Source organism: Myotis brandtii, unplaced genomic scaffold (assembly GCF_000412655.1).
Source record: "Myotis brandtii unplaced genomic scaffold, ASM41265v1 scaffold13, whole genome shotgun sequence".
NCBI classification, from domain to species: Eukaryota; Metazoa; Chordata; class Mammalia; order Chiroptera; family Vespertilionidae; genus Myotis; species Myotis brandtii.
Genome location: NW_005354595.1, coordinates 59,313 through 86,645, shown reverse-complemented (window position 1 = coordinate 86,645; position 27,333 = coordinate 59,313). Strand labels below are relative to the sequence as shown.

The 27,333-nt window shown below is 43.9% G+C and overlaps 1 protein-coding gene across 1 annotated transcript in view; it reads left to right on the top strand.

Annotated features, from left to right (window-relative positions):
- Positions 1–27,333, top strand: part of SNX30 (sorting nexin family member 30) — a gene marked incomplete at its 5' end in the record, with an annotated part of 94,334 nt that overhangs the window by 54,565 nt on the left and 12,436 nt on the right. The window contains 4 exons of the mRNA XM_014534450.1: positions 7,477–7,635; positions 11,026–11,221; positions 12,787–12,986; positions 24,520–24,606. Of these exons, the coding sequence (XP_014389936.1) occupies positions 7,477–7,635; positions 11,026–11,221; positions 12,787–12,986; positions 24,520–24,606 (642 nt within the window). The remainder of the gene's footprint in view (positions 1–7,476; positions 7,636–11,025; positions 11,222–12,786; positions 12,987–24,519; positions 24,607–27,333) is intronic.

Here is a 27,333-nt window from a genome sequence, read left to right as displayed (position 1 = left end):
TTACCATGTATCCCCTCTGCTCTCCAAGCCTGGAGTTTTGCTTTCCTGTCTTATAATCACTTAAAAATGTGCCCAAAGAAAAACTACTATAGCTTTGAAACCATTGGAACTATTCCTTAAAATAGAATCTTTAAAAAATATCTTAATTTGGCAAAATTGGCAGCTGGATTTTTAATTTACCATGTATCCCCTCTGCTCTCCAAGCCTGGAGTTTTGCTTTCCTGTCTTATAATCACTTAAAAATGTGCCCAAAGAAAAAAAACTATAGCTTTGAAACCATTGGAACTATTCCTTAAAATAGAATCTTTAAAAAATATCTTAATTTGGCAAAATTGGCAGCTAGCGGATTTTTAAAAAATAGACTTTATTTTAGAACAGTTTTAGAACTCCAGAATTATTGCAAGGATAGAACAGTGCGTTCTCTTACACCCCACACTGTTTTGCTTATTAACACTTTAATATGGCGCATTTGTCACAGAGAGCGAACCAGTCATGGTACATTATTGCTTCCTGAAAGCCCTTTATTTCTGGGTTCTCCGTTTTTGCCTAATGTCCTTTTTTCTGTCCCAGGGTCCCATCCAGGACACTGCATTACATTCAGTCCTCAGGTCCCCTTAGGCTCCTCTTTTTTAAAATTTTTTATTGATTAATGTATTACATATGTGTCCTTATCTCCCCATTGCTCTCCCATCCCCCCAGTCATGCCCTCACCCTCACCCCCTGTTGTCTGCTCCTCTTGACTGTAATGTTTCTCAGGCTTCCCTTGTTTTTGATGACCTTGGGAGTTCTGGGGTGTGCTGCTCAGGCATCTTGTACAGTGTCCCTCAGCTGAGATGTATCTGATGTCTTCCTCATGATTTGACCAGGGTAATGCGTTTTGAGGAGGAAAAAGCACAGAGGTACAGTGCCTTTCTCCTTGCAGCTTATCAAGGGTCCACACTATACACTGTATGTATGACTGTTGATGTTCACCTTGATCTCCTGACTTGAGGTAGTGCTTGTCAGGTTCTCCACTGCGGTTACTCTTGTTTTCTGCCCCTTTCCATCCTGTACTCTTTGGAAGGAAGTCGCTCTTTATGCGGAGCCCACACTGTGTGCTTTAGGGGACTTGTGCTTCATCTCCTGGCAGATAGTGCATTTCAGGTTTAGTGCTTAACCATCAAAGGTTAGATAGCAACCCCTGCTGGTGAAATAGTAGCACTCATGGGCAGGCATTGAAGCCAGAACTGAAAGAGAATGGAAGAGTCTCCAGAATACTTAAAATGAAATGATCCAGAGTATCTTTAAGTATGGTTTGCTATGGTCTGGGTAGAAGCAGTGAGGAGGAAGGGGTTTTAGAAGTAAGTGGAAACTTAAATTTCTTCATTAATTCTTAATATATATCTGGGCTGCAGAGAGATTTTTAAAAAAATATATATTTTTTATTGATTTTAGAGAGGTAGGGAGAGAGAGATGCATCAGTGATGAGAGAGAATCATTTATCAGCTGCCTCCTGCATGCCCCCCTACTGGGGATTGAGCCCACACCCAGTCATGTGCCTCAACTGGGAATCGAACCATGACCTTCTGGTTCATAGGTCAATGCTCAACCACTGAGCCACGTCAGCCGGGCTGCAGAGAGAGTTAATATAGGAGAGCATCACTGACTGAAGCAGGAAACAAGAAAAATTTTCCCCTATAGAAATTCATTTTGCAGCAACTTTGCTAGGAGGTGGTGTCTACCTGTTATTAAGCATCATCTTTGTACCCTTGGGAAGGCGAGGGGTTATAAGACAGATAAGAGATTCCCACCCTGAAGAGTTTATTGTCAGTTGGAGACCCACTAAACTTTACTCAATGTAATCATTGTATAAATTTTCATTTATTTTTCAAAAATGAGATACAATTATTATACCACACAATTCACCCATTTAAAATGTTCAAGTCATGGGCTTTTAGTGTATTCATAAGTTATACACCCATCAGCACAATCAATTTTAGAACCATTTTATCATCCCCAAATGAAATCTCCTACTCCTTTCACTTCCAAACCTTGTCTTCCCCAGTGCCTGGCACCCGCTAACCTACTTTCGGTCGCTATGGAATTGCCTAATCGGGACATTTCATATAAGTAGAATCATATACTCTGGAGTATTTTGTGAGTGGATTTTTTCACTTAGCATAATGTTTTCAAGGTTCATCCATGTAGTAGCATGTATCAGTACTGATTCTTTTTATTGTTGAATAGTGTTCGATTGTGTGGATATGCCACATTTTGTCTATCTACTCACCTTTGATGGACATTTGATTTGTTTCCATTTTTTGCAATTATGAGTAATGTTGCTATGAACATTCACATGCAAGTTTTTGTTTTCTTGGGTGTATCCCTAGGAGTGTAATTGCTAAATCATATGTAACTCTACACTTAACCTTGGGAGGAACTGCCAGACTGTTTTCCAAGGCGGCTGCATCATTTTACATTCCCGCCAACAGTGTGTGAGGATTCCAATTCTCCACATCTTCATCAACATTGGTTATAATCTATTTTTGGTTATTGCCATCCAAGTGGGTGACCAGGGCACATTTTATTTTTCAAGATGAACTTTAGGATCTTTTGAATCAGTGGGAAAATTAGGGGGGAGAGTGGTGAGTTTCTGATTTTTGTTTGTTTATGCCAACTTAAGTCAATTATGATGAAAAACGTGTGAGAGTTCTTGAGCTTTCAGACTCTACTGCTTATGTTAGGAGCATGGAGGTAAAGTTCCCACTCTACCTGGGCTTCAGTGGGGTCATGTGAAGTTGTAGGTGAACAGTCAGCCAAACTCTGGAGAGGCCCCCAAGTTCTATCCTTTGTCTTTCCCTATTGGCTGCCTGGAGGCCTGCCTTTGTTTCTAGGCTCTGAACTTGGCAGCTTCTGGGGCTCAACTGGAGAAACCCAACCCCTTACTTCCGAAGCCTACCTTTTCTTTGCCTGAGATGGTTGATACCGATTGACTTTTCTCTCCACCCAAGCTTTTCTGCTTTGTGTCTTTAACAAACTCTGTCCTGTTAACAATATATTTTCTGGTGCTGCAACAGATTTTTCTCTTTTTTATATTGCATTGTTCCTTTGGAATTTTAAAAGCAGAAAGAAATAATCAGATGTTCTTAAAATGCCATCTTAAAACTAGAAGTGTGCTGGATGTGTGTGTTTGTTAGCATGTAATTGCATAGAGAAAAGAAGGGAGGGAAAGAGAAATGTTGATGTGAGAGAGAAACATTGACCTGTTGTTTCCTGTATGCACCTTGACCGGGGATCGAACTCACAACCAGGGTGTGTGTCTTAACCTGGGTATATGTCCTGACTGGGAACTGAACCGTCTGCCTTTTGGTGCACAGGATGACACTCTAACCAACTGAGCCACACTGGCCAGGGCAAGAAATGTAAATATTTTAAGATTAAACCTTGAAATATTTAATGGATTATTATAATGCTTTGCAAATAGGATTTTTGGTAGGTCCCAACATATATATGGATATATAGTTGTTGTTTTTGTTTTTTGTTTTCAGGAATTGGGTGGGGAGGGAAGGAACACCAACTGGATGGTCTCCACAATGTTTTGTAATCACTACTACTATCTAATTCCAGAACATTTTCATTAGCCCCCAAAGAAACCCCCTACCCATTAAGCAATCACTTCCCATTCTCCAGCCCAACTCTTATGAATAATGCTGCTTGGACATTTATTGTACAAGTTTTTTTTGTTTGTTTTTTTTTAAACACCTGATTTCAGTTATCTTGGCTGTACACCAAGGAATGGAATGGCTGGATCATATGGTAATTGTATGTTTAATTATTTGAGGATTCACCAAACTTCCACAGTGGCTGCACCATTTTGCATTCTCACCAGCAATGTATGAGGATTCTAGTTTCTCCATACTTGACAACATTTGTTATTCTCCTTTTACTTTTTAAAAAAAATATATTTTATTGATTTTTTACAGAGAGGAAGGGAGAGGGATAGAGAGTTAGAAACATTGATGAGAGAGAAACATCAATCAGCTGCCTCCTGCACACCCCCTACTGGGGATGTGCCCGCAACCAAGGTACATGCCCTTGACTGGAATCGAACCTGGGACCCTTCAGTCCTCAGGCCGACGCTCTATCCACTGAGCCAAACCAGTCAGGGCTTTCCTTTTACTTTTATTTTATAGCCATCCTAGTGGTGTGAAATGGCATCCCAGATGATTTAAAAAAAAACAACACATTTTGGCCTAAAAGATGTATGAAAGTTCCACTTTTTAGTTCATTCTCCTTTTTTTGCTTCCTGTTTTCAGTGTTTATAATATCCACCATGTGCTGGGAACTGTGTTGAACTTTTCACTCTGTGTCTCATTTAGAGTATAGATGCCCTTAATGGAACCAGTGTAGAACCAGTAACCCAGATTCTATGCATAAATAACCAGGAAGGCAATGATAAAGGTGAGGTTGAGAGTGTGTCCCTTTAAGGAAGCTTGGAAATAGGAAGAAACAAATTTTCAAAGTCATGTACATTTGGGAATAATAATGCTTATTACAGGAGGTAATTCTGTTTGCAGAAGAGTTCCTTTAAATAGCAAACTTCCCCGATTCATTAAGCATAAAGTTCAATGTACTAAATCTGAAGAATGGATAAGTATTTCAGGAGGTTACCTGTTATGTTATATGAGGCACACCTAACCTCTTAATTGCTCATCAGTCCTGTTCAGCTTAAGGAAATGAGAGTATGCTCAACGGGACTTATGAGGTAAGAACAGGAAAATATCCACTGAACTTGGTAATTAGAAAGTCACTGCTCATCTTTAAAAGGACAATTTCTGCATTGGGTGAGGTGTGGCAGAGAAAAGCAGCATGGAAGGTAGTACCAAGGCCAGCTTTGTTTTGGGGTAGAGGAAGGTTGGGGGTAGAGGAATCAATGGAAAGAGTGGAAGTAAAGATAAATGATTTTTTCAAAAAGGTTGAATGAGACAGGAGGGGAGTAGAGAGGATATAAGGTCAAAACACTTTATTTTTTTCAGGTAGAAAAAGAACTATATATATATATATATGTTTTGTGTTGTTTTGTTTTTAATATATATATATTTTAATTGATTTCAGAGAGGAAGGGAGAGAGATAGAAAATATTTTAATTGATTTCAGAGAGGAAGGGAGAGGGAGAGAGAGATAGAAACATCAATGATGAGAGAGAATCATTGATCGGCTGCCTCCTCCACGCCCCACACTGGGGATCGAGCCTGCAACCCAGACAGGTGCCCTGACAGGGAATCGAACCATGACCTCCTGGTTCATAGGTTGACACTCAACCACTGAGCAACACCGGCTGGGTCTAGATATACTGTTGTAGACTCAGGGAGTAGAGCTGGATGAGGAGGAGCATGTTCTCCACAGGGACCTGAGGAATGGAGGTGAGGGTGGCGCCCAGTAGATGGGTTTCTGTGGAGGAAGCAAAATGGTTAGGGAATTTCCATGTGCTGCCCTTAGACCTGGTTCCTCCTGCAGAGAGATGGTAATCTGCTTAGCATGAAATGTTGGCAGTTGAGTGTAGGGTTTCAGGAGGATGGCTGTCTAAGGGAATGAGAGAAGAATAGAGCAGAGTAAAGGAATTATCCTAAAGGACAACCATACCCTGCTAAGGCAGCTTCTCTGCTTCCGGAACATCGGGCTGGGTGGCCTCTGAGCTGGTCATGCATTTCTAATGTTCTACCCAAGTGTGGACATCTGACTTGGACATGTTATCCCCATGCGGCTCTGTCATTTTATTCCTGATTCTTCTCCCCTAAGAGCTCTTCTTTATTACTAACCCTTCCCACTGTGCCCTCTAGAATTCCTTTTTCTCTGTTAAAAGGAAATCCCTCAATTCTTCGCCTCTTCTCCAAACACTCCTGCCGTCTCAAGGTTTACCTGAACAGTAGTCCCCTGAAGTTGTGGCCACTCCTATAGCCCAAAACACACAAACTTCTATCAAGTGTCTGCTCAGTGGCAGGAGCTGTTGAAGCACAGTCAACCTCATAGCTAATTTAATCCTCATGAGGTTGGTACTATTGTTTTCCATTTTTTACAGAAGAAAAAACTGAGGTACCAAGAGATTATAGAACTTCACCAAAGTCAAACACTTTGGCAGAGGTGAAAGATGATCCCATGGGGCACAGCGCCGGAGTCTTTACTCTCGAGAACTGAAACATACTGACTGCAAAGCTTTTCCAAGTATTCATTTCCAGGGGTGCTGGTGTTACCAGTTCCTAAGTCTTTCTAAGGTTTCATGTTATCAATCTGGGTTGCTTCTTGCCTTTCCTGCTCCACTTGAGTGTCTTAGTATTCCCCTTCTTTGGGATGGCTAAGTCCTTGTTGCTGTATCTTATTTCTGTTCTTGTTTTTTGTTTTTGTGTGGGTTTTTGTTGTTGTTGTTCTTGGGGGTTAATACCTTAAAAGAAAACATCTCTTTACGGCCATATGATGGAGTTTGAACAAGTTGTGGATTTAAATACTGGTTCCAGTTTTTTCAAACCCTTGAAAACACTTGGTGTGTTTTTTTTCTTCTTTCTTTTTAAAATTATGGCCATCCTAGTGGGTATGAAAGCGTATCTCATTGTGGTTTTGGTTTGTATTTCTCTAATGACTAATGATGTTGAGCATATTTTCATGTGCTTATTGGGCCATTTGTTTATCTTGTTTGGAGAAATATTGACCAGATCACTTTCCCATTTTTTATGTAAATACTCTTTTAATATTTCATAACTAGTACATTTCAGATTGTGCGTTAGCAAATACGCTCTTTCCCTGTGGTGGCAGTAATGAGGAAGGCCTTTTAATTTGATCAAACTACTACCGAAATAGGTTAAAGCTCAGAGATCCTGCAGTGGCCAGGTAGTTTGAAATTATCCACAATATTGGCTTAAAGAAAATATGATAAAGAAATTTGTTTGTGTAAGGGAAATAAAGGAAGTTACATTTTAAGGAACCTTTTAGTATAAACCTAAACAAAAAGGGGGAGAAGGAGAGGTATTTTTTAAATAACACATACTTCTTTCTCTATCCACCAAATTCTTTTACCTCTTGAGCTGGGAGTAGAATCTTATTATATTTAAATATATTTATGTGTGGTTGATGTTATCTGCCGTCTTTCCTTAGACTATTTTATCTTGTTCTAACTTTCTCATTATACCATCTGTGCCTCAAGCAATGTGAAGGTAACTGACTATTGGATTTACTGGATAAACGCTGACTGGCTGTTTTCTGTAATCCAGGAACTATGCTCTAGTGTTTTATTTCTTGCATTTAAAAACTGACAGGGTAGTTTTGATTTATTCTCTCTATATTTTAAAAAAATGTTTATATTGATGACTATCTTCTTAAAGATCTGAGCAGTTAAGAAATGCTGTTCTTGGGCAGATGGGTCATAGGAATGATTTGCTAGCCTGGTGGTTTTTCCTTGCACAATTTTATCAGTTGCTGTGAATATTTTTCTTCCTGTCTTCATAGCCGCTTCCTGAAAAGTTTGTGGTGAAAGGTGTTGTGGATCGTTTTTCGGAAGAGTTTGTGGAGACCAGAAGGAAAGCTTTGGATAAATTCCTAAAAAGAATTACGGATCATCCTGTACTTTCTTTCAATGAACACTTTAATGTTTTTCTTACTGCTAAGGTAAGGACAGATTTTTTTCATATTCCTTCCCCCAAAATAGCATTCTCCAGCCCTTCCTTAAAAGTTGTTTCCATCTCTCACAAGCCACCTTCATGAATGGCCCACTGTTGTGGGTGTCATTGAATACCCTGTGTTTTTGGTGCCCTTTGCATTAGCATGGTTACTGTGATAGAAATTAGGAGAAACAGTCCCTTGCATCAGCAGAGGAAGTTAGAATATTTTCACTTGCCATAAGCAGGGAGAAATGTTTCTTTAAACACTTCCTATTTATTTAAATACTTCTTGGCACATTACTGGGTGAGGCCATTCTGACCAAGAGTCAGAATGGTATGCAAGACTCAGAGCACTTACGCATATTTGGCAATGATGTTCTTCACAAGGGCCCTGTGCGTGTTTCCTTGTACCCCATTTCACAGATGAGGAAACCAGTTCGGGGAGTTTGTACAATTCAAGTGGCATCACTAGGACTTGAAATTGGGTCTTTGTGGCCCCTCGGGTCACATTTTTCCTCTGTAACAACTGCCCGACCAAGAGGAGTTCAGCATGACTTGCCCACAGCCAAGTTTCTAATCAGGTGGGCATTTCCCAGCTGTGGCCAGAGAAATAGTTGGATTCTCCCCAGTTGCCAGATTCTGTGTATTCAAATTCAACTTGACTTCTCTCTGCACTTCCCTGTTGGCAGACCCGGCCAGCAGACCTGCGGCGCTCTACTCTAATTGTCTGTAGGAATGCGACCTCGTGCCAGCTTCCTTCCAGCTCCTTCTTTTTGGTTTCATGTATCATATTCCCATATTCAGGACACAGGTAATTTTTCCTATGGTGGAAATGTATTGAGGGCCAGGTACTTTCCAGTGTTCTTTTTTGAAATGGCAAAATTGAGAAATATTTACAGATAACATTAGTTGACATTAAAGTCTTTAGAGATGGTGTCATTCCAGACAATGGAAATCACATGTCAAAGTCCTTTAGTGTTTGAGGTTGTTGTTGTTTTTAAACCTCAGTTGGCTTTTAGCCTCATCAATGACATTCCCATTCATCTTCTCTTTTTCCGGGAGGCCTTTTCCCCAACAGGTCAAACTTGTGTTATTTTTTAAATAAGTATTTTTTGGTGAACTGATCCCCAGATATAGTTCTTTCAGCTTATATAAAGTAAAATCCATCCTGTTCTCCAAGGTACAACTCACTGATTCACTCAAAATATAGGTCCACTGGCCAGGCAGGCCCTCAAGCTTAGTCATTTTAATTACACAGAGAGGTAAAGGGGTGGTGGCGGGGGGAACTTGGGCCCTGGTGATGGGGAGTCTGTGTGAAGAATAAATAGAAAGCTGTGTGTGTGTGTGTGTGTGTGTGTGTGTGTGTGTGTGTAATTTATCTGTGGGCCAGGCAGTATGCAATGATTTTTAAAAAATAGTTCTTCAATGTCTTAATCAAAATCTAAATTCATATGAGTGAGTAAGAGGAGTTGGTTTGTTTAAGCAGAACAAAGTCTAGCCCTAATCAGTGTTACTTGTTGAACTACATGCACTAAATGACCCAATGTTTTCTTTTTAATTATGGTAAAATACATATAACATAAAATCGACTCTCTTAACCACTTGAAAATGTATAGTTCATTAATGTTAAGTATATTCACATTGTTGGACAGAACTTCTACATCTTGCAGAACTGAAACACTGTACCCATTAAAGAACAACTCCCCATATTCCCATCCTTTCATCTCTCCAGCACCCCACCTTTTCTTTTAACACATCAGCAAAAACTTAGTCCTGTTCTTAAATTACCCACCTGCACGTTCTGCCACAGTGAATGCAGAAGCATCCTTCTCCTTGTGATGACATGATCTTATCCCAAACCAGAAGCGTCTTGAAGCAGCAGCCAGGAATGCTGGGAGTGGTAGGGGACACTCAGTATCAACTATGTTCAAATCTGTGTTTTCATCGTTGGCAGAATGGGTGCAACAGTCAGAGAGGTACTATAAATAACTGTTCAGCATGTTAATGAACCTGGATAACTGGCGTTGCCCTTTCAAAGCTCTACTCGAACTAGAGCGCATGCAGTTCAAGGAGCCCTTTTGGATCTAGCCTTACACCAAAACACACTGTCTATGGAAGCAATGCTGAGAATTCCAGGGCTTCCTTATGGTCTTGTGAAAGCCTGGTGCTTATGAGGATATTTTTGGGGGGTCTAGAACGTCTGAAGTTAGAACAGGAAATTGATTCTTTAGAACATTCTCTCAGGCAGCCAGACTTTGAAAACAAGGAAAGAAGTAGAGGATGGGGGCTGGAGGTGGTTTCTGCTGTTTTTAAGATGGGCAAGCCTTGGGTATAGTTTACATGCTGAAGGAATAGAAGTTGAAAATACAGACAGGGGAGGGGAAGGGAAGTTGGGGAGGGGAAGGGAAGTTGGGGTGGGGTGGATAAGAAAGGGTAGAATCAAGAGCAAAAGTGAAGGCCCTGACTGCATGAAGAAGGAAAAGGAAGTGAAATCAGGAGGAGTCTAACTTCAGCCACAGAGATCCAAGCTCCGATTGTGTGTCAAATGGGACAGCTGTGTTCACTGTGATTCCCTGTTCTCTGCCCTATCCCCACCTCAGACGGGGTCACCAGAAAGCAGTGGTCCCTTATCTCCCTGTGGACATGCCTTTCTAGGACTAGGAATGAACATTCTGTTTGTACAGAGAGTGGACAGAAGGAACAGACACCTGCATCTTCTATCTTCTTGAACAGGCACCGTTCAAGTTAGGAACATAGAACAACCTAAGACACTGTCCGCTCCTCTTAGAGTTTAGCGATAGGAAGAAGCTTGTTTTACCTGGCAGACTAATGTGATTTTTAAACTGAGATACAATGGTTATGTTGCTCACTGTATTTCCCATGTATGCCTTGACCAAGAAGCCCAACATGCAATGTTTTGTTACAGCAGCTGCTCTTGCCCTGAGTTTTCTAGGCCTGGCTTTTCTGTCCCCATGTCTGGCTTCCCACCCTTTACTCTCTACTTATTTGGCTTTGGTTGAGATATGAATAAATGAATGGAATGAATTCCAGTCCTTGAATTTTGGTTCTAAAGACAACTTAGGATATTTTGCAAGGGAGGAAGGGATTTTTTGTTTTTGGTCAAAGTTTTTTAAAAATGATGTTGGAAACACAGTGTTGTTTAAAGGAGAGCATGCTCAGGTAAGTGAACCTGATTAGAAAGGCAGGCCATGAGCTTGGTGGACATGATGGCAAGGAGAGGGCACCTTTGTGTATGTGGTTAGGTCCTCTAACTCAGCTCCTTATTTTCTGAGTCCTCCCGTTTCCAAAAGCAATGGTCTGATGGAGTTGGTTACTGATTCCTGGCCGTGTGAGTGATTGAGCCCTTCGAGTTTGTTCATTCATCTGTCATCCTTAGGACCTGAATGCCTACAAGAAGCAAGGGATGGCGCTGCTGACCAGAGTGGGCGAGTCGGTCAAGCATGTCGCCGGAGGCTACAAGCTGAGGAGTCGGCCTCTGGAGTTTGCAGCCATCGGCGAATACTTAGACACTTTTGCACTCAAACTGGGAACCATAGATCGGATAGCCCAGCGGATCATCAAAGAAGAAATAGGTGAGCTCTTTGTTTCGAGTTTGATTGTGCCCAGGGACCACATTTGCAGAAATGTCAGTTGTGTGCTAAGTAGAATCAAATGCGGAAGCACTGGAGTGATGGGACGAGGCCACGTTCTGCTTATAAAACTATAAGTAAATACAAGGAAGGGAAGAGGTAGTTGTGAGCAGAGTATAACTTTGTGCTTCCTCCTTTGCCTTGCGTTTCAGCCTAGTGTTTGCTTTCCCCGGGGCAAACAACCACCTCTGAGTATCTAGGCTCTCCCACTTCCCCCTCTTAACTTTAGCTTTAGAAGTGGAGATACTGACTCAACCTCCCTTCATTAATAAGAGTGATGGTTTAAAAACAAACTCGGGTATCTTTTCTGGCAGAAAGGTGGTTCAAAAGGACAAAAGACCTGGCTGGCATGGCTCAGTGGTTGAGCATCAATTTGTGAACCAGGAAGTCACGGTTCAATTCCCAGTCAGGGCACATGCCTGGGTTGCAGGCTTGATCCCCAATATAGGGCATGCAAGAGGCAGCCAATCAACGATTCTCTCTCATCATTGATGTTTCTATTTATCTCTCCCTCTCCCTTCCTCTTTGAAATAAAAAAAAAAAGGACAAAAGGACAGTGTGGTGACCTGTGTTTGCCGAAGTTATGATCCTAACGAGCCCTGCTGCATTTCAAACCCGCTCTCCCTGGCCTGGGAAGTTGTGAGGCCTTTTTTTATTCATCCTGGCTGTTCTTCCACTTCCTCCCCACCCCTCTCGTGGCCACTTGCTTTTCTGTATCCCAGAATGTTGGGGCCTTTTGCCTTCTTACACACATGTGAGCCAAACATACCTGAACAGTATTAATGAACATGCTGGCAGTGATATGAAGCACATTGGAAAGGATTCTCCAATAGTTGCCACCCATTGGTTGCTAAAAAAAAAATGGCAGCGACATTTTATTGTCATGGCAAGAATCCTGGTGACAGTGATGAGCCATATTTTCTTTGTGAGGGGAAATAACATTTTTCTTGGTTCCTGTGATTTAATTCTCCTTTACACACTGATGGCATCATGTGGGGCCTGCAGGTTTGGGAGTTAGCTGTAGGTACCGTCCACATCTAAGGACCAGAGGGTGGGATAACCCCTGAATGAAAGACTGAGTCTGCCTATGTAAGACCACATCTCCTGTATCAAATGTTTCCTAAAATTCCATTTTTCCATTGTGACTGATTTAAAAAAAATGTCCCCACACACATACCCTAAACCTATAGGAAACTCTGCCACCACTGTTAAAATACTGCTTCACTGTGTGGGTAGGAGAGTGGTTATTTTTTTAGGTATTTGATGGATGTAGTTTCTACCATTTACCCCCAGAAGGAAGTGTGGTCCTCATTACCCAGAAGCATGGCATTCTCATTATGGGGTGGAGCTGATTGTAGCATCAGCTTTTAGAAATTAAAAAATTGTTATAAGCAATGTTATGTTCAAAGAGAAGCATGATCAGGTGAGTGAACACATCTTGGTTACTGAGTCCGTAATACCAGTGACTGCTGCCCAGCCAAGCTTATTGGTTCCTCTTCCCGCTTTAGAGTACCTTGTAGAGCTCAGAGAATATGGGCCCGTGTACTCCACATGGAGCGCGCTAGAGGGGGAGCTGGCTGAACCCCTGGAGGGCGTGTCAGCGTGCATCGGCAACTGCTCCACAGCCTTGGAAGAGCTGACAGATGACATGACAGAAGACTTTCTGCCTGTGCTCAGGGAATATATTTTATACTCTGACTCCATGAAGGTAAGCTGGCTCCCTTCTTGTGCACTTAGGCGCTTTTTTTGTTATAATTATTATTAAAAAAATCAATTGATTGTTGCCTATTTGCAGGTGGTACAGGTTTCCTTTATCGTGGGTGGGCAGGATCAGACATGTGGATGGACATCATGGACATATAAATAGAACACATGGTGAACCAAGTATGTGAATTACGTGAAAAAACTAGTTTGGAAGAAATTCTTTAATTAGTGTTCACTGAAAGTTCAAGGGGGTATAAAGTCTTCTAAACAAGAACAGGATGCTGTGGAAAAGGAAAAATTGGATAATTAGAGCTCTTGGAAGTTAAAATATGGTTGCTGAAATAAAGTTGAAGAGAAAAGTTGGAAGATAAGGATGAAGAAATCTTGGAAAGTAAAACAAAGTTGTTGAAAAGTAGAATAAAAATGCAAAAATACTAAAAATGTGAAAGAATGGTCAGAAGGATTAATCTTAGAGTTTCAGCATATCTGACTGATAAAAGTTTCTGATTGAGAGAACAGCAAAAATTGAGGGAAGGAAATTATGAAAGAAATAATTCAAGACAATCTCCCAAAGCTGAAGGACATGAGTTTTTAGATTAAAAGGACATCTTAATTGCCCAGCAAAAGGAATGAACAGAGAACCAACCCAAAGCATATACTTGTGATATTTTAGAAAAAAAGTCATAAAGATGAAAATTCAGGATCAAATGCTTTAATGCCCGCACTAGGCTTCTAGTGTGAAAATATATATACACACACACACACACACATATATACATATATACATATATATGTGTATGTGTGTGTGTGTGTGTGTGTGTGTGTCAAAGAGGAAGGGAGAGGAAGAGAGAGATAGAAACATCAATGATGAGAGAGAGTCATTGATCAGCTGCCTCCTGCATGCCCCACACCCGGGCATGTGCCCTGACCAGGAATCGAACAGTGACACCTCCTGGTCCATATGTCAATGCTCAACCTCTGAGCCACGGCAGCCAGGCGTGAAACCTGTTCTTATCAACCACTGAGTGATCTCCAGACCTGGGGACATCATGGTTTGGTTTTGGTAGGGAGGTAGGTGTTGGTGTGGTGACGTTTGTCAGTCTGCAATGGCCTAGAGTGAACCAAAGTGAATATTTGTCCTCATGATTTGGAGTCGGGCCTGTGCCTTAGGAATGGGAAGTAGCTGAGTGTCAGTGGAGCCCCATGTGGAGAAAATGCTGGCGTTCACTGAAGCCCTTTCCTAATGGGGCTGAGACTGGGCTTCTTCTCTGAGGTCAAAAAGGCCTTTGGGAATCATCTCCTCTAACTTATTTCATAGATGAAGAGACAGGGCCCCACGGGTAAATCTTTTCTCTGTCCCATGGCCACCATTCTAACAACCAGTGGCCTTGAGTCTGTGTCTTTACATCAACTAAGAAGGAAACCAGATCAGCTCGCTTTTCAAGGCCGAGTTTCAGTTGTCTCTCCTTGAGCTCAGGTATGTTTAGGGACATTCTGTTCCCTTTGGAGGTAGAGAGAAAGCACACAAAAAGGAGGTTGCTATCAGGCCCTGTGGAACAGATGCACAATGTTCAGTGAACAATGGGGACATCTCGTACTAGAGAGATGGTTGAAAACGAGGATTCCAAGGATGCTGTGAAGCGGGAGTGAACAGTGCCCGAGAAGGAGGAATAACAAAGTTACCGTGGTGCCCAGGACTCAAGTTGAATACCCTGTAGACATTTGCAGGTGAGTCCTGAGAGGGAATTTCACATTCTATACATGGTGCGTGTGTAAAATGTAATTAGGTTAGTGATGGGCTAGGAGAGAATATCTTAGAGTTTTTACCAAATTTCTGTCAATGCTTTTTAAATATTGGTGTCATTATGACCAGGCCAAGAGCTGGAGAAGCTTTACTTAAGAAGGTTAGGGCAAGGCCATCTTGTTTCCTACACTGTCTAGTTCATAGAAGGTGGTCAGCAAATATTTAATTGAATTTGACAATGTGGTGAAGTTGAAATATTTACAGATATACAGGGTGGGGCAAAAGTAGGCTTACAGTTGTGAGTACATGAAACAGAATTTATTCTTGTATTGTTATCCATTAATTATTGTTTTATTTTCCATGGGAACTATAAACCTACTTTTGCCCCACCCTGTATAACTATAGTACGTCATGTAACTTGTTATTTTTAAGAGATAGGTGTATGTACAAGTTCAAGAGCATGCTTATCTCAGAGGTGTGGGTGAATGACTAGGGTGAGATGAGAGAAGAGTGGGTGGCAGGGAAAGCCACACAGAGGAAGAGGCTTCAGTTGGAGACTCAAATGACATGTAGGATTGAGCATTTTAGGCAGAAGGAATAGGCAGTGCAAAAGTTCTAAAGCAGAAATGAGCTTCGTGTCCTTGCAGGTCAGAGAGGCCAGTGTGAGTAGAGCCCAATGAGCAAGGGAGGAAGTGGGAGGGGGCAAGATAGGGGCCAGGGCATATAGTAGAATTTGTATCTTTAAAGGCCATGGTTGGTAAGAGTCAGGATTTTATTATCCTATATAATAAAAGGCTAATATGCAAATTGACCAAATGGCAAAACGACCAGTCGCTATGACGTGCACTGACCACCAGGGGGCAGACATTCAATGCAGGAGCTGCCCCCTGGTGGTCAGTGTGCTCCCACAGGGGGAGCGCTGCTCAGCCAGAAGCCGGGCTCACGGCTGGCAAGTGCATTGGCAATGGCGGGAGCCTCTCCCGCCTCCGCAGCAGCGCTAAGGACCCCTCGGGGTTCCAGACTGTGAGAGGGCTCAGGCTGGGCTGAGGGACCCCCCCACCCCATCTCCAGTGCACGAATGTCATGCACCGGACCTCTAGTTAGGAATAAAAGGGAAGCTATCTGGTTTTATGAAGGGGATGACAGTATATAGTTCTTCCTTTAAGAAGACAACTAGTGCTGCAGTATGGAGAATGGGTTGTAGAAAGTGGGAGTGGAGGTAGGGACCATTTAGAAGACTGTCACAGGTAGCCAAGTGGCAGATAACCGAGGTGTCAGAGCTTACACTAAACGGTGATGGGGAAGTGGGTGGATTTGGGATATATTTTGGATGAGGTGGCCAAGTAGACCTGCTGTTGTATTAATGTGAAGTAAGAAAGTCAGGAATTGCCCTGGCTGGATAGCTCAGTTGGTTAGACCATTGTCCTGATACACCAAGGTTGTGGGTTCGATCTCTGGGCAGGCTGCGTTCAAGAAGCAACCAATGAATGCATAAATATGTGGAACAACAAATCGATGTGTTTCTCTCTCTCCCTCTCTCCCTCTTCCCCTTTCCCCCCTCTCATTCTTTCCTTTCCCTTCTCTTTCTAAAATCAACAAAAAGAAAGAGAGAGAGAGAGAGAGAGAGAGAGAGAGAGAGAAAGGAAGGAAGGAAGGAAGGAAGGAAGATTGAGAATGACTCCTGGGTTTTGACTTCAGCAACTGGGTGGACAGTGGTACTGTTTATTGAGCAGGACAAGTCTGGGAGAAATGGATTGGGAAGTTGGGAATCAAGTTGTTTTGGCCAGGTTGAATTAAAAAATGCCTATTAGTCATTAACGTAGTGACGTCAGAGTGGGAATAGAAATGTGGGAGTCATTTGTACATAGATGGCATTTAAATCTGTGAGAGTTGGGAAGATCATCTAGGGATGAGATTGAGGTTAACAGTCTAACCTGTGCCCTGAGGCATGACAATAATTAGGAGGAGGAAGAGTAGCAAATGAGCCTGAGAAGGACTAGTCAGTGTAGTAGGAGGAAAAAAAGTGGAGGATTACCTCTGTAAAGCCAAATGTTTTTAGGAGAAGGACCTTGATAAACAGCAACCATTGGACTTAATCATATGGACGTCATCAGTGATCGTGATTAGAGGTCTCATGTGGATACATAAATTTGGGTTTAAAGACAGAATTCATCTTTGAGTTAGAGATACTCAAATGCCAATTGTTTAATTGTAAGATGATTTTTTCAGCCAGCCGCCTTTCCCCTCAGGGGCCACAAGGTGGAGCTAACAAGTCAAGTAATTAGTTGATGCTTAGGTCAGTGATTTTCACCGGTTGTGCTGCAAAAATTTGTAAAGCATGCAATATCTGACTAGTTAGTCAGGGGCACTGACCTCTTTTCCCTTAGACTGTCAAATTAAAAAACGACAACAGACAACACAATAATAGTTGTCCAGTGTGATTGAATCAAAATTATACCTATTTTTGGTGTGCCGCAGAATTTTAGTAATTAGTTTATGTGTGCCATGAAGTGAAAAAGGTTGAAAATTGCTGCTTTAGGTTGACCAGTTCTGGTGCTTTTCAAAAACTAAAGAGATTTCCTGGAAGATTGAGTCGGGAGAGAAAAACTCTCCTTCCTAAACAAAAGTGATTATAGATTGAGGCCCTAATTTCTTGAAAATATGAAAAAGTAGGATATAGAAATGTACGTGATCTCAAATGTTTTTTAAAAATTAGAAAGTGTAATATTAAAACTGTGAGATTCCTAGTGATAGCAGATTGAATACATTTTTAATCTTATTCATGAAATTGCACAAAAATGACACCAGAATGATTTTTTTAAAAATATACATATTTAGGCAGATGGGAGTGGCGGGTAGAGCGGTTGGGGAACGGGGGACGGGTGGAGGCGCTGGGACCAGGGGTGTTGCGAGCGATTCCGGCGGAATGGTTAGTGCTGAGTCCTCTGGCTCCGCCGGGGTCGCTGATCTGGAACCTGTGGAGCGGAAGCTTTTTCGGGTCTGTTAGCGAGGAGAATTTGGGTGGGAGAGCAGGTCATACAGAGCTGGGGCGAGAGCGAAAGTACGAAAAGGCCTGAACATAAGGGATTTTAGGCTATTTACCTGTTTGTTGGCAAAAATGGGTTAGGTCAGTTAAGATTCCGAAATCGAAAGTGCCGTCCCGGAGCCAGACGGAGCCATTGTCCAGAACGTAGAGAGGCCATATTTTGGTGGATAATCGGATGAGGCGTCGCTTTCTCTGTTCCGTCTGATCATACCCTAATTCGCGCCAGTTGGAGAGAACGCACCCTAAGGGTGTTTTGGAGCCCGGCTTGGAGGAATTGCTGCCCATACTGATTCAGGTTCCAGTCGGAGAGTCTCTCAAGCAGGCGTCCCTGATTGGGAGAGAACTCCGAATACAGACAGAGCAGGGGACAGGCCGTCTCGGGGGCGTCCCCACCGGAGAGGCAAGTCCGGGGAAGACATCCCTGGGATACCTTACAGGAGGGCTCCCTGGCGCGGCCGCGACTACAGACAGGGGTCCCTAGGAACGCTGAATAGAACGGGCGCAGATCGGTTTGGAGGCCGGCTGGTCCGATCAGGGGGGTCCTGGCCAAAAGGCATCTAGACCTCCCGGGTTTTTCGGCACCAAGATGTAATTTTTAATCTGAGATGTGAGATTTAATCCGACCGAAGCCAATAAATTGACCAAGACAAGCAGGGTAAGAGCGAAAGATCGCGTTTATTGAAAGCTCTCGGGTGAGGTCCCGCGGTCTGGGGGCACGGGCCGGGGGAGTCACACCCGCCTATGCCTGGCAGAGATTTTTTATGGTGCTGTTGGACCAGTCAGGTTTATCTGAGGTAGCTTGTGGCGGGTGATTTATGAGCGGGAAGTTTGTACAGCTGCACCCTGGCCATCCTGAGAAGTCTCAGGTGGTCATTTATTGTCCATCAGGAAGTTAGCACAGCAGGATGTGAGCACAACTGTGACTTGGTCGTTCCGGTGGGTCCCAGGGTGGCCGCTATTGTCTAGCAGGAAGTTGGCACAACTGTGGCTCGGTCATTCTGGGTTGTTTGTCCAACTCAGCGGGTAGGATCGGGAAAGTCCCTATTTTCCCAGCCCCAGACCTTACATCTCCCTCTCCCTTTCTCTCTGAAGAAATAATGAAGGCTGTCTTTCTGAGCTGGGGAGAGGCAGGGAAGGGTATCTTTTAAAATATATATTTTTACTGATTTCAGAGAGGAAGGGAGAGGGGGAGAGTGATAGAAACATCAATGATGAGAGAGAATCATTGATTGGCTGCCTCCTGCACATCCTCTACTGGAGATCAAGCCTGCAACCCAGGCACGTGCCCTTGACTGGAATTGAACCTGGGACCCTTCAGTCCGCAGGCTGACGCTCTATCCACTGAGCCAAACCAGCTAGGGCCAGAATGATTTTTTTTTAAAAGCCATACACCTGTAAGGACAAAGAGTGATAGAAGGGGAGGCAACATCAGTACAAGTGGGGACTAGAAAGCAAATGTAGAGGTGAGGAGGGACTTAGGCAACCCAAACCAGCTGCTTTAGGAGCTCCCTGTGGGGTAAAACTAAGAAGCCACCAAGTTTACACTGTGGAACTTTTCAGAAAGGCCAAGAATTGGGAGCACCAAGAACCTCTGGGACTAACAGAAAGGTGGAGCTGACTAGAAGAATGTTAGGAGCCCAGAAGAAGTTAGAGCTTCTGATTCTTTTCTCACGCCTCACACCCAAGCCACGGTCCCTTCCCCATATGGCAGAACTGGAAGTAAATTCTCTGGAGGGGGTAAAATAGAGAGTCTGTGGACACCAGGCACAATTGAGGGTAGGAACAAAAGTCCTAAAATCAGGATGTTAAGTAAAAGGTTACTGAATGTTGAGACTTTGGCTCTCGGCCTTATACCTTCCCTGCAAGGATTAGAAGAGCCTTTTCTTGAATATCTGGACAGGCCAGGAGAAGAGACTGGGAGATACTGATATTGGAGGGGAGGGGCAGATCCTCAACAGAATGACCCAGCAGAGTCCCTACAGAGAACTGTCAGCAAGCCCTCGATGTGCAGAGAGCTTTCAATCAGGTTTTCAGTGTTTCCATCTCAGCTTGTTAGACAGACAAAAGCCACCAACTATTTAAGAGAAGATTCTAATAAGAATATCAAGTAAAAACAAAGAAGAAAAAGCATATTGAGTGAAACATCATTGAGGGAGAGGAAAATTTCCAGGAAAAAAAATCATTAATATCTTCAAAAAGAAAAGAGATATCTTAGCCATAAATCAAGAATTTTTAAAACCCAGAGAACAAAGAGCACATGGAAATTAAGATCATTATAGAAATGAATAAAAAATAGAAGAGTTAGAAGAAAAAATTAAGGAAATCACATATAAAGTGAAATGAAAAAAACAGATCGAGGATTGGAGAGAAAATATATGAAAACGAGAGGACTAGACTATAAAATTCAACATCTGAATAACTAACAGAAGTGCCAAAAAGAGAAAACGGACATTGGAAAGCATCAAAGAAGTCATTCAAGATAAGAGACAAGAAGTGAAGACATAATGTGCTACTGCTTGTGCCTGAAAGATGAGATTTAGGGATGCTTTCCCCTGACCCCCTTCTACATTTTTCTTTAATTTCCAAATTTTCTGTAACAACTATCTTTTAAAATTAGGAGGAATGTATGGTTCCAATATTACCAACTTTGTCCTAGAACATTGAACTCACAGGTGATCCTGTTTTCAATAGAATAAATGTGTAAAAGGAGCATGTTGAAAGGGGCAACTTAAATTTAATCATCCTGTATAATAAAAGCCTACTATGCAAATTGTCCCCTCAACTGGGAGTTTGACCAGAGAACAGGGCCGGCTGGCCAGCCACAGGAAGGGAGGCCCTGGTTGGCAGCCGGCAGCCGCTAGGGACCCTACCCGTGCACGAATTTCATGCACTGTGCCTCTAGTTTAATCATAAATGACGTTACCAGTACCAAGTCAGACTCATTTTCCTGCCTGTAGGAAAATGCTCTCCTAGAGAGCCACCCAGAAACAGGCTACAGGGCTGTGTTCGGTATTTGATTTTTATTAGCACTTGAGCTTCTTTCTTTCATACTAAACACTCATTTTACATGAATTCCTCTGGGGTCTTTTGGGCTGTCAGCCCCTGACCAAAGAATGAACCATTCTGTTCTTAATTCTCTACGCATGGCCAAGCTGTCCCTGCTGCTTCATATACTTTCTCACCCTGCATCCAAATATTTTGGAGCTTAAAAACCTTCTGGACTTGGGAAGGTTGGTTTTTTGTTCTTTTTTTTTTTTTTTAACAGCTGCTCACCTATTGCATTGGGGCTAGTTTTGGACTGCCTCTTTCTCCCGCTACAAGTTTGTGAGCCCACAGCTGCCCCGGAGGAAGGTATGAGCATGAGGACTGGGGGTGGAGAGGGGAGTGTTGAGCTTTCCTGTTGATACTAACCACTGTGGCACTTTCTTGGAAAGAATCCAGTGGAGATGTTGAAAGCCAAACCACAGAAGGTATCTGTAATCCAACTCCCAGACACTTTTGTCATTGTAGTATAATGACTGTTATTAGTTTCTGGATAAAACACTTGGATGACAAGTATTAGGTTTCCATTGCTTAACTTTTATTATAGAAAAATTCAAACATATTCAAAGTAGAGTGAAAATATAACAATTCCCCATTGTACCATCAGCCAGCTCCAGCAGCTGGCCACTCATGGTCCATCTTGTTCTAGCTCTGCTCCCACCCCCTCCCAGCTCCCACCCCTGTGTTGTTTTAAAGCAAATCCCAGATATCATGTTATTTCACACAAAAACATTTAGTACATATCTCTAAAATACGAGCATTCTTTTGAAAAAGAAAGAACCGTGTCATCATCACACCTAAAGAAATTTTTTTTTATTCTCCTCAAATATCCAGTTAGTGTTCAGTTTCCTCAGTTGTCTCAGATGCTGTTTTTATATATTTTTTCCAAATTGGGATCCAAATAAAATCCATACATTTTTTAAATATTTTCAAAATCCCTCCCCATCTATTTATTTTTCCTTGCAATTTATTTGTTAAAGAAACGGAGTCATTTTCCCTCTCTGTATTTGAAAATAAGGTAGTGAAATTCCAGTGATGGGGACACCTCTCTGCCAATGCCGACTTAGTCTCTTGTCCCTTTCACCCCACTGCAGGGTGAGGCCTGAGCTGCCACAGGCTGGTTGACCAGTGTGATCAACAGAGCCAGTGTTTGGGTGGGAGACCAGTCCTTTCAGACCATCACCACCAGTCTGAACAGGGGTGGTGGTTGTACACAGATTCTCTTGCTTCAAAACGTGTTCCCCCACCTTTCTTGTGATTGGCCTGCAGTCAGACTGGGAAACCCGGGTGAGTCAGCACTACGGTATTAACCAATGGCTGCCTCAGCCGGTCCCTCCACTGGACCTTCGCCTTCTCCATAGAAAATGGGACAGTACCCTTTCAGTCCCGCAGGGTGGTTGCGGCTTTCATTGTTGTGAGTTTTTCTTGCTGCCCAGTGATGTGTGTTTGTGTGTGTGTGTGGGGGTTTTGTGTCAGCCTGCAGAAGGCAGCGCTCTGGCATTGGGAGAAGCAAGGGTGACAGTGACTGAGCAGACAGAGGGCAGGGAAGGCCCGAGCTACACGGGGAGGGAGTGTGGCTGAACCTTGGGGCCCTCGCCTGTTGTGGGGCAGGGCGAGGAGAAGCGCTGGGGCTGTTCTCTCACCATCCCTCCCCTTCTGGCCACACTGACCGAGGATGTGTTACAGGGGCCACTCATCCACGTGCCCACCCCTCGACTGGATATGTGTGCTTTTTCTCATAAGGTGTGAGGCACCCCATGAAGGCAGGCCGTGGCAGTGGTCAGCATCCCAGCGCCCCTCCCTGCTGTCTCATTGCCCCTCGGAACCACATGTGTGTCTCCAAGGACAGCATCCTGCTTACATCTCTGGGATGGAGACTGTGATTTTTATTGCTGCTGGTACCAGACTAGTGCATTTAGAATGTTTCCTGGGCTCTATGAAGTCCAGAAAGGACCCCTGATTGTTTTGTTTTGTGGTTCTCTAGTCTTATGCAGCCACTCGCTATAGGTGACTAAGTTTAAATTCAAATCGGATACAGTTAAATAAAAATTAAATCCAGTTCCTCAATCATACGAGCCATATTTTAAGAGCTCAGTCAGCACATGAGGCTGGTGACTACTGTGTTACATTATAGAACATGCCCTTCGCAGTGGAACATTCTAGAAGGCAGTGCTGGAAATCTCTCTGTCCAAGGTTGACGACTGTGGGGAGGGAACTCCCGAGAACATAGGAGAAAGATGAGTGGCAAACAATGGAAAATAAGCCATTGCAGGTTTGACCTCGTGTTCTCTTCTCACGGTAAAACACATCTCCAATAAACTCTTACTTCGGGGGAAGACTTAAGGTTACAGGTGTTGAATTTCCATTCCAAGGCTGTCGCCAGAGTGCTCTCAGCCATGGAGTCACTCACCACCTTTCAGCACGTTGTCAGGGACACAAGCTGCTCCTCCACCCCCCAGCTTAGCCAAGAAACAGCTCCTTCCTGCCCGACCTCGCACTCTTCGGGAACGTCCCCACACTGTGGAGAAGTGAAAGATTGGGAGCTTTTATAGCAACGTGACTTTGGAATTAGTGGGGAAGGACATTCTTACAACTGTTAGTTTGCCATTGTAATTCTATGAAAAGGAAAAAAGAGAAACCCTTGGATGAAACAGATGCTTCCCTAGAATGTCAACTGCATGCTTTTCTGGTCTGCCTGTTGGTGTCTCAGTTGAAGAGCCAGGCCTCCGTGATCTAGGGAGACACTCACGCTCATGGGTGAGCGTCTCCTTCAATTTTGCATCCTGAGCACCTGGTTTGTCACTTTAGCTCCGTCCTGCTGCCTCTCTTTGGGCCCATTTACCACTCACTCTGGCAGGCTCGCTGTCAGACATCCTGGACTTGCACACAGCTCATGGAGCACCTGCAGCCTCGCACTGTGCCTGCACCTCTCCCCGCTCCGGAACCCCTCAGGTAGGGACTGGACCTCTTGGCTCTTTGTATACCAGGCCTAGCATGGAGGACATGTAAATGGCTAATGGATCAGTGAGCAAATCAGTCTGCCAGGGATCAACTCTCTTGGCTTAGCCTTTTCCATGAACAGTTCGGAAAACCTCGTGCATTGTCACCTGCCAAGCTCCACATTTCTGCACAGCGCCATCCTCTCAGCCGAGAGTCCTCTCATCACCATGGCGATGGATGGGCACTGGTCACCCCGCCTGCCCTTCCCTGGAATCCTGTCACTTTCAGAGTCGGGCTGAGTGATCTCACTAGAAAGCTGTCTCAGAATGGCTCTCCTCTCCTTAAAGTGGAAAATCAGTTTGAAAATTATGGATAAGACTGTATTTTATTCAAATATAGTAAAAAATGTTTCTATACTTTGTTATTGTTTCCTCCTGGAATTGGTTTGGGGATAAGTCTTTAATCTCTCTCTCACCCATGCTCATGGCTTAGGAGGCCTTTTGTACCAGCTTTGCCCTCTCTCTTCCCCAGTTGGAAAATGTTTGCATGAATTAATACTAGTAAACAAGTTTACAACAACAACAAAAACTCTGCCTCCTCCAGAGTCCATGCCGCATGTCACGCACAGCCAAGCTGTCCCAGGAGCACGTGGCTGGGCCTGGGCGCCATGGTTTGGGAGGATTGGGGGTGAAGACACAGTCCCTGGGGCTTGGAGGCCCCGTTGTGAACTCTGTGTGACATGCTTCCCCTTTCTGCCTCCCACAGAGCGTGTTGAAGAAGAGGGACCAAGTGCAAGCGGAGTACGAAGCCAAACTGGAAGCCGTGGCTCTGAGAAAGGAGGACCGCCCCAAGGTCAGGGAGCCCCCGGGGAGGGCGGGCTGCTCGGGCTGCACCCTGAAATCCCCGCTGGAGCCCAGTGAATCCTGTCCCTACATGGGGACCACAGAGGTGCTCAGTGCCAGCTGGGCTGTGCTGCTGCCATTCCCTCTTTTGCTCTCTTTCGGCCTTATTTCTGGGTGCTCTTCATGTGTCCTGGAGCTTGAGTTTTCTGATTTTTCCTGGGATTGATTTTTCTGCTAACCACGGCCAGTTCCTCTCTCTCTGAATGGGATTGAGGAGAAGGGGGAAGAACAGTCTAGATCAGGATTCTCAATCCATGACGGGAAGGTATAGAAGCTGAGAGGAGGTGCTGTGATTTGTGTTGAACGCTCGGGATGAGTGTGTCACACTAGTGTGGAGAGTTGCACGTGGAGCAAGCTGCACACTGGTTATGCGCAGTAGCACTCCCGCGTGGTTGGATTGGGGGAAAAGCCAACAGAAAGTGCTCCTTCAGCACACAGTTTGAGAAGCACTGATCTAGTCTCCGATGCCGTCCAGCTCCAGGGCGCAGGGTCTAGGTCAGTGATGGCGAACCCATGACACGCGTGTCAGAGGTGACACGCGAGCTCATTTTTTTTGGTTGATTTTTCTTTGTTAAATGGCATTTAAATATATAAAATAAATATCAAAAATATAAATCTTTGTTTTACTATGGTTACAATATCAAAAAATGTCTATATGTGACACGGCACCAGAGTTAAGTTAGGGTTTTTCAAAATGCTGACATGCCGAGCTCAAAAGGTTCGCCATCACTGGTCTAGATGGAGGCTCACAACTGTTGTACCACCCCCATTTATTGTCTCTCTCTCCCCGCCACCAGCCAGGATTCAAAACGAGAGCAATAACAGCCAATAAGCAAGTGCTTACAGTGTGCTTAGCACTTTATATTTGTATTGTCTTATTTATGCCATATAACAGTCATGTGGTTCAAGCACCATCTTTATTGAGCAAACCAAGGCCCAAGGTCAAACAGCCAGCAGGGGGTCACACACGGACTTTAGAACCTTGCCAGCTATTGTGATGTCACTCTGCTCCTTCTTGTTTGTAATTGGAAGGTGTATTTGTTTTTGAAAAAGGGGTGGGGTAGGGGATGTTATTAGATTAATAGCAGGGGCCCCAGTTTCAGGGAAATAGTTTGACAACAGAACTGTTTGTTTGGGTTTCCTCCTCTGCTTTGGTTCTCATTGCCTACAAAGAACTGGCTTTGGGAATTTGAAACCAAACCTCAGAAATGGCACACCTGACTCTGTACAGTACCTTTATACCAGGTATGTGTATTGCTTCACATAATCACCCCAGCCGTCACCAGAGGGAAGGCACTGTTCTTATCCCATTTCAGGGAACAAGGGAACAAGGCACAAAGCATCTCAATAAGTTGCCTATATTTGTTTATGCCAAAGATCTTGACGCAGCAGGCAGGCAATACACTGTGGCATTGCGTCCTGTGACACCCATAGTGTCTACACAAGAGAGTGAAGGCTGAGTACAGAGAGTACAACTATAAAGGCGGGGACTCTCATCAGTGGCCCGGTGTTTGCAGGTGGGACTTGGCCAGAGAGCGAGGTACCCTCTTCTATACTGTGTGTCTGGAGGGAGGAGATGATGGGAATACAGCTGTGCACACAGCTGTCCTCTACCTCCCAGCTGCCTGTCCCATTGACCAGTCTGGTTGGCCCTGTGACATTCTGGAACATGGTGCTGTCTGCTGAGCCCATGTCTCAGTCTCATTTAAAGGAATGACACAGAGCCCTGGCCGGGTGGCTCAGGTGGTTGGAGCATCATCCCATACACCAAAAGGTTACAAGTTCAGTTCCCGGTCAGGGCAGGTACCTAGGTTGCAGGTTTGACCCCTGGCCGGGAGATGTATGTATGGGAGGCAACCAATTGATGTTTCTCTCATGCCAATGTTTCTCTCTTTCTGTCACTTTTTCTCGCTCTCAAAATTATAAAAACATCCTCTGGTGAGGATGAAAAAACAAAAAAGGAATGACACAGAATACTGTGTTTATATATTTTAAATTTTCATTCTTACAATTTAGCTCCCAAATGTAAATATAGATGTTACTTTTCCTGGCCAGGGAGGGGAAGGGAGATGGCAAGTCCCGCCACTGGCCTACTTTGCAAGCTGAGGACCCTATATTTAGAAGATGTCACTTAAATAGTTCTGTCAGCATCCGTGCCTGCTCAGCCCTGAATACAAGCTTTCTCAGAGGCTTGTTTTGTCATTTAGTATATGTCCAGTCCTGTGTGGGACAGTTTTTTTGTGAAGACAGGAGCCAAAGGGTGTGAATAATAGGTCCATTTAAATCTTGATTATGCCCTGGCTGGCTGGCTGCAGAAGTTCACACCCGTCTCAGGGCAGATGGAGTAGCGGGAAGAGCTGTTTCCGGTGCCTGAGTTCTAGCTAGCCAAGCTGCGGGGCTCCTGCCTCATGCTCTCTCCCCTTCTTGCGGGCCTGGGTGACTTCTCTTCTCCTCCCAGTGGGCATTGAAATCTTCCTGCTGCTGCTGTTCTCACTTCCCTGGAGCACCACTGACCCATCCCACTCATCCTCTCGGCCGCAGGAGTTTACAGAGGAGCAGGTTTCTTTCCAGCCCATGAGACGAACCAGCAGGGTCCAGACACAGCTACACCCCCTTAGCTGTGTTAGGCGGTCTTTATCGCCCCTCTTTCTGATGGGATGCTGAGCCCTGCCCAAGT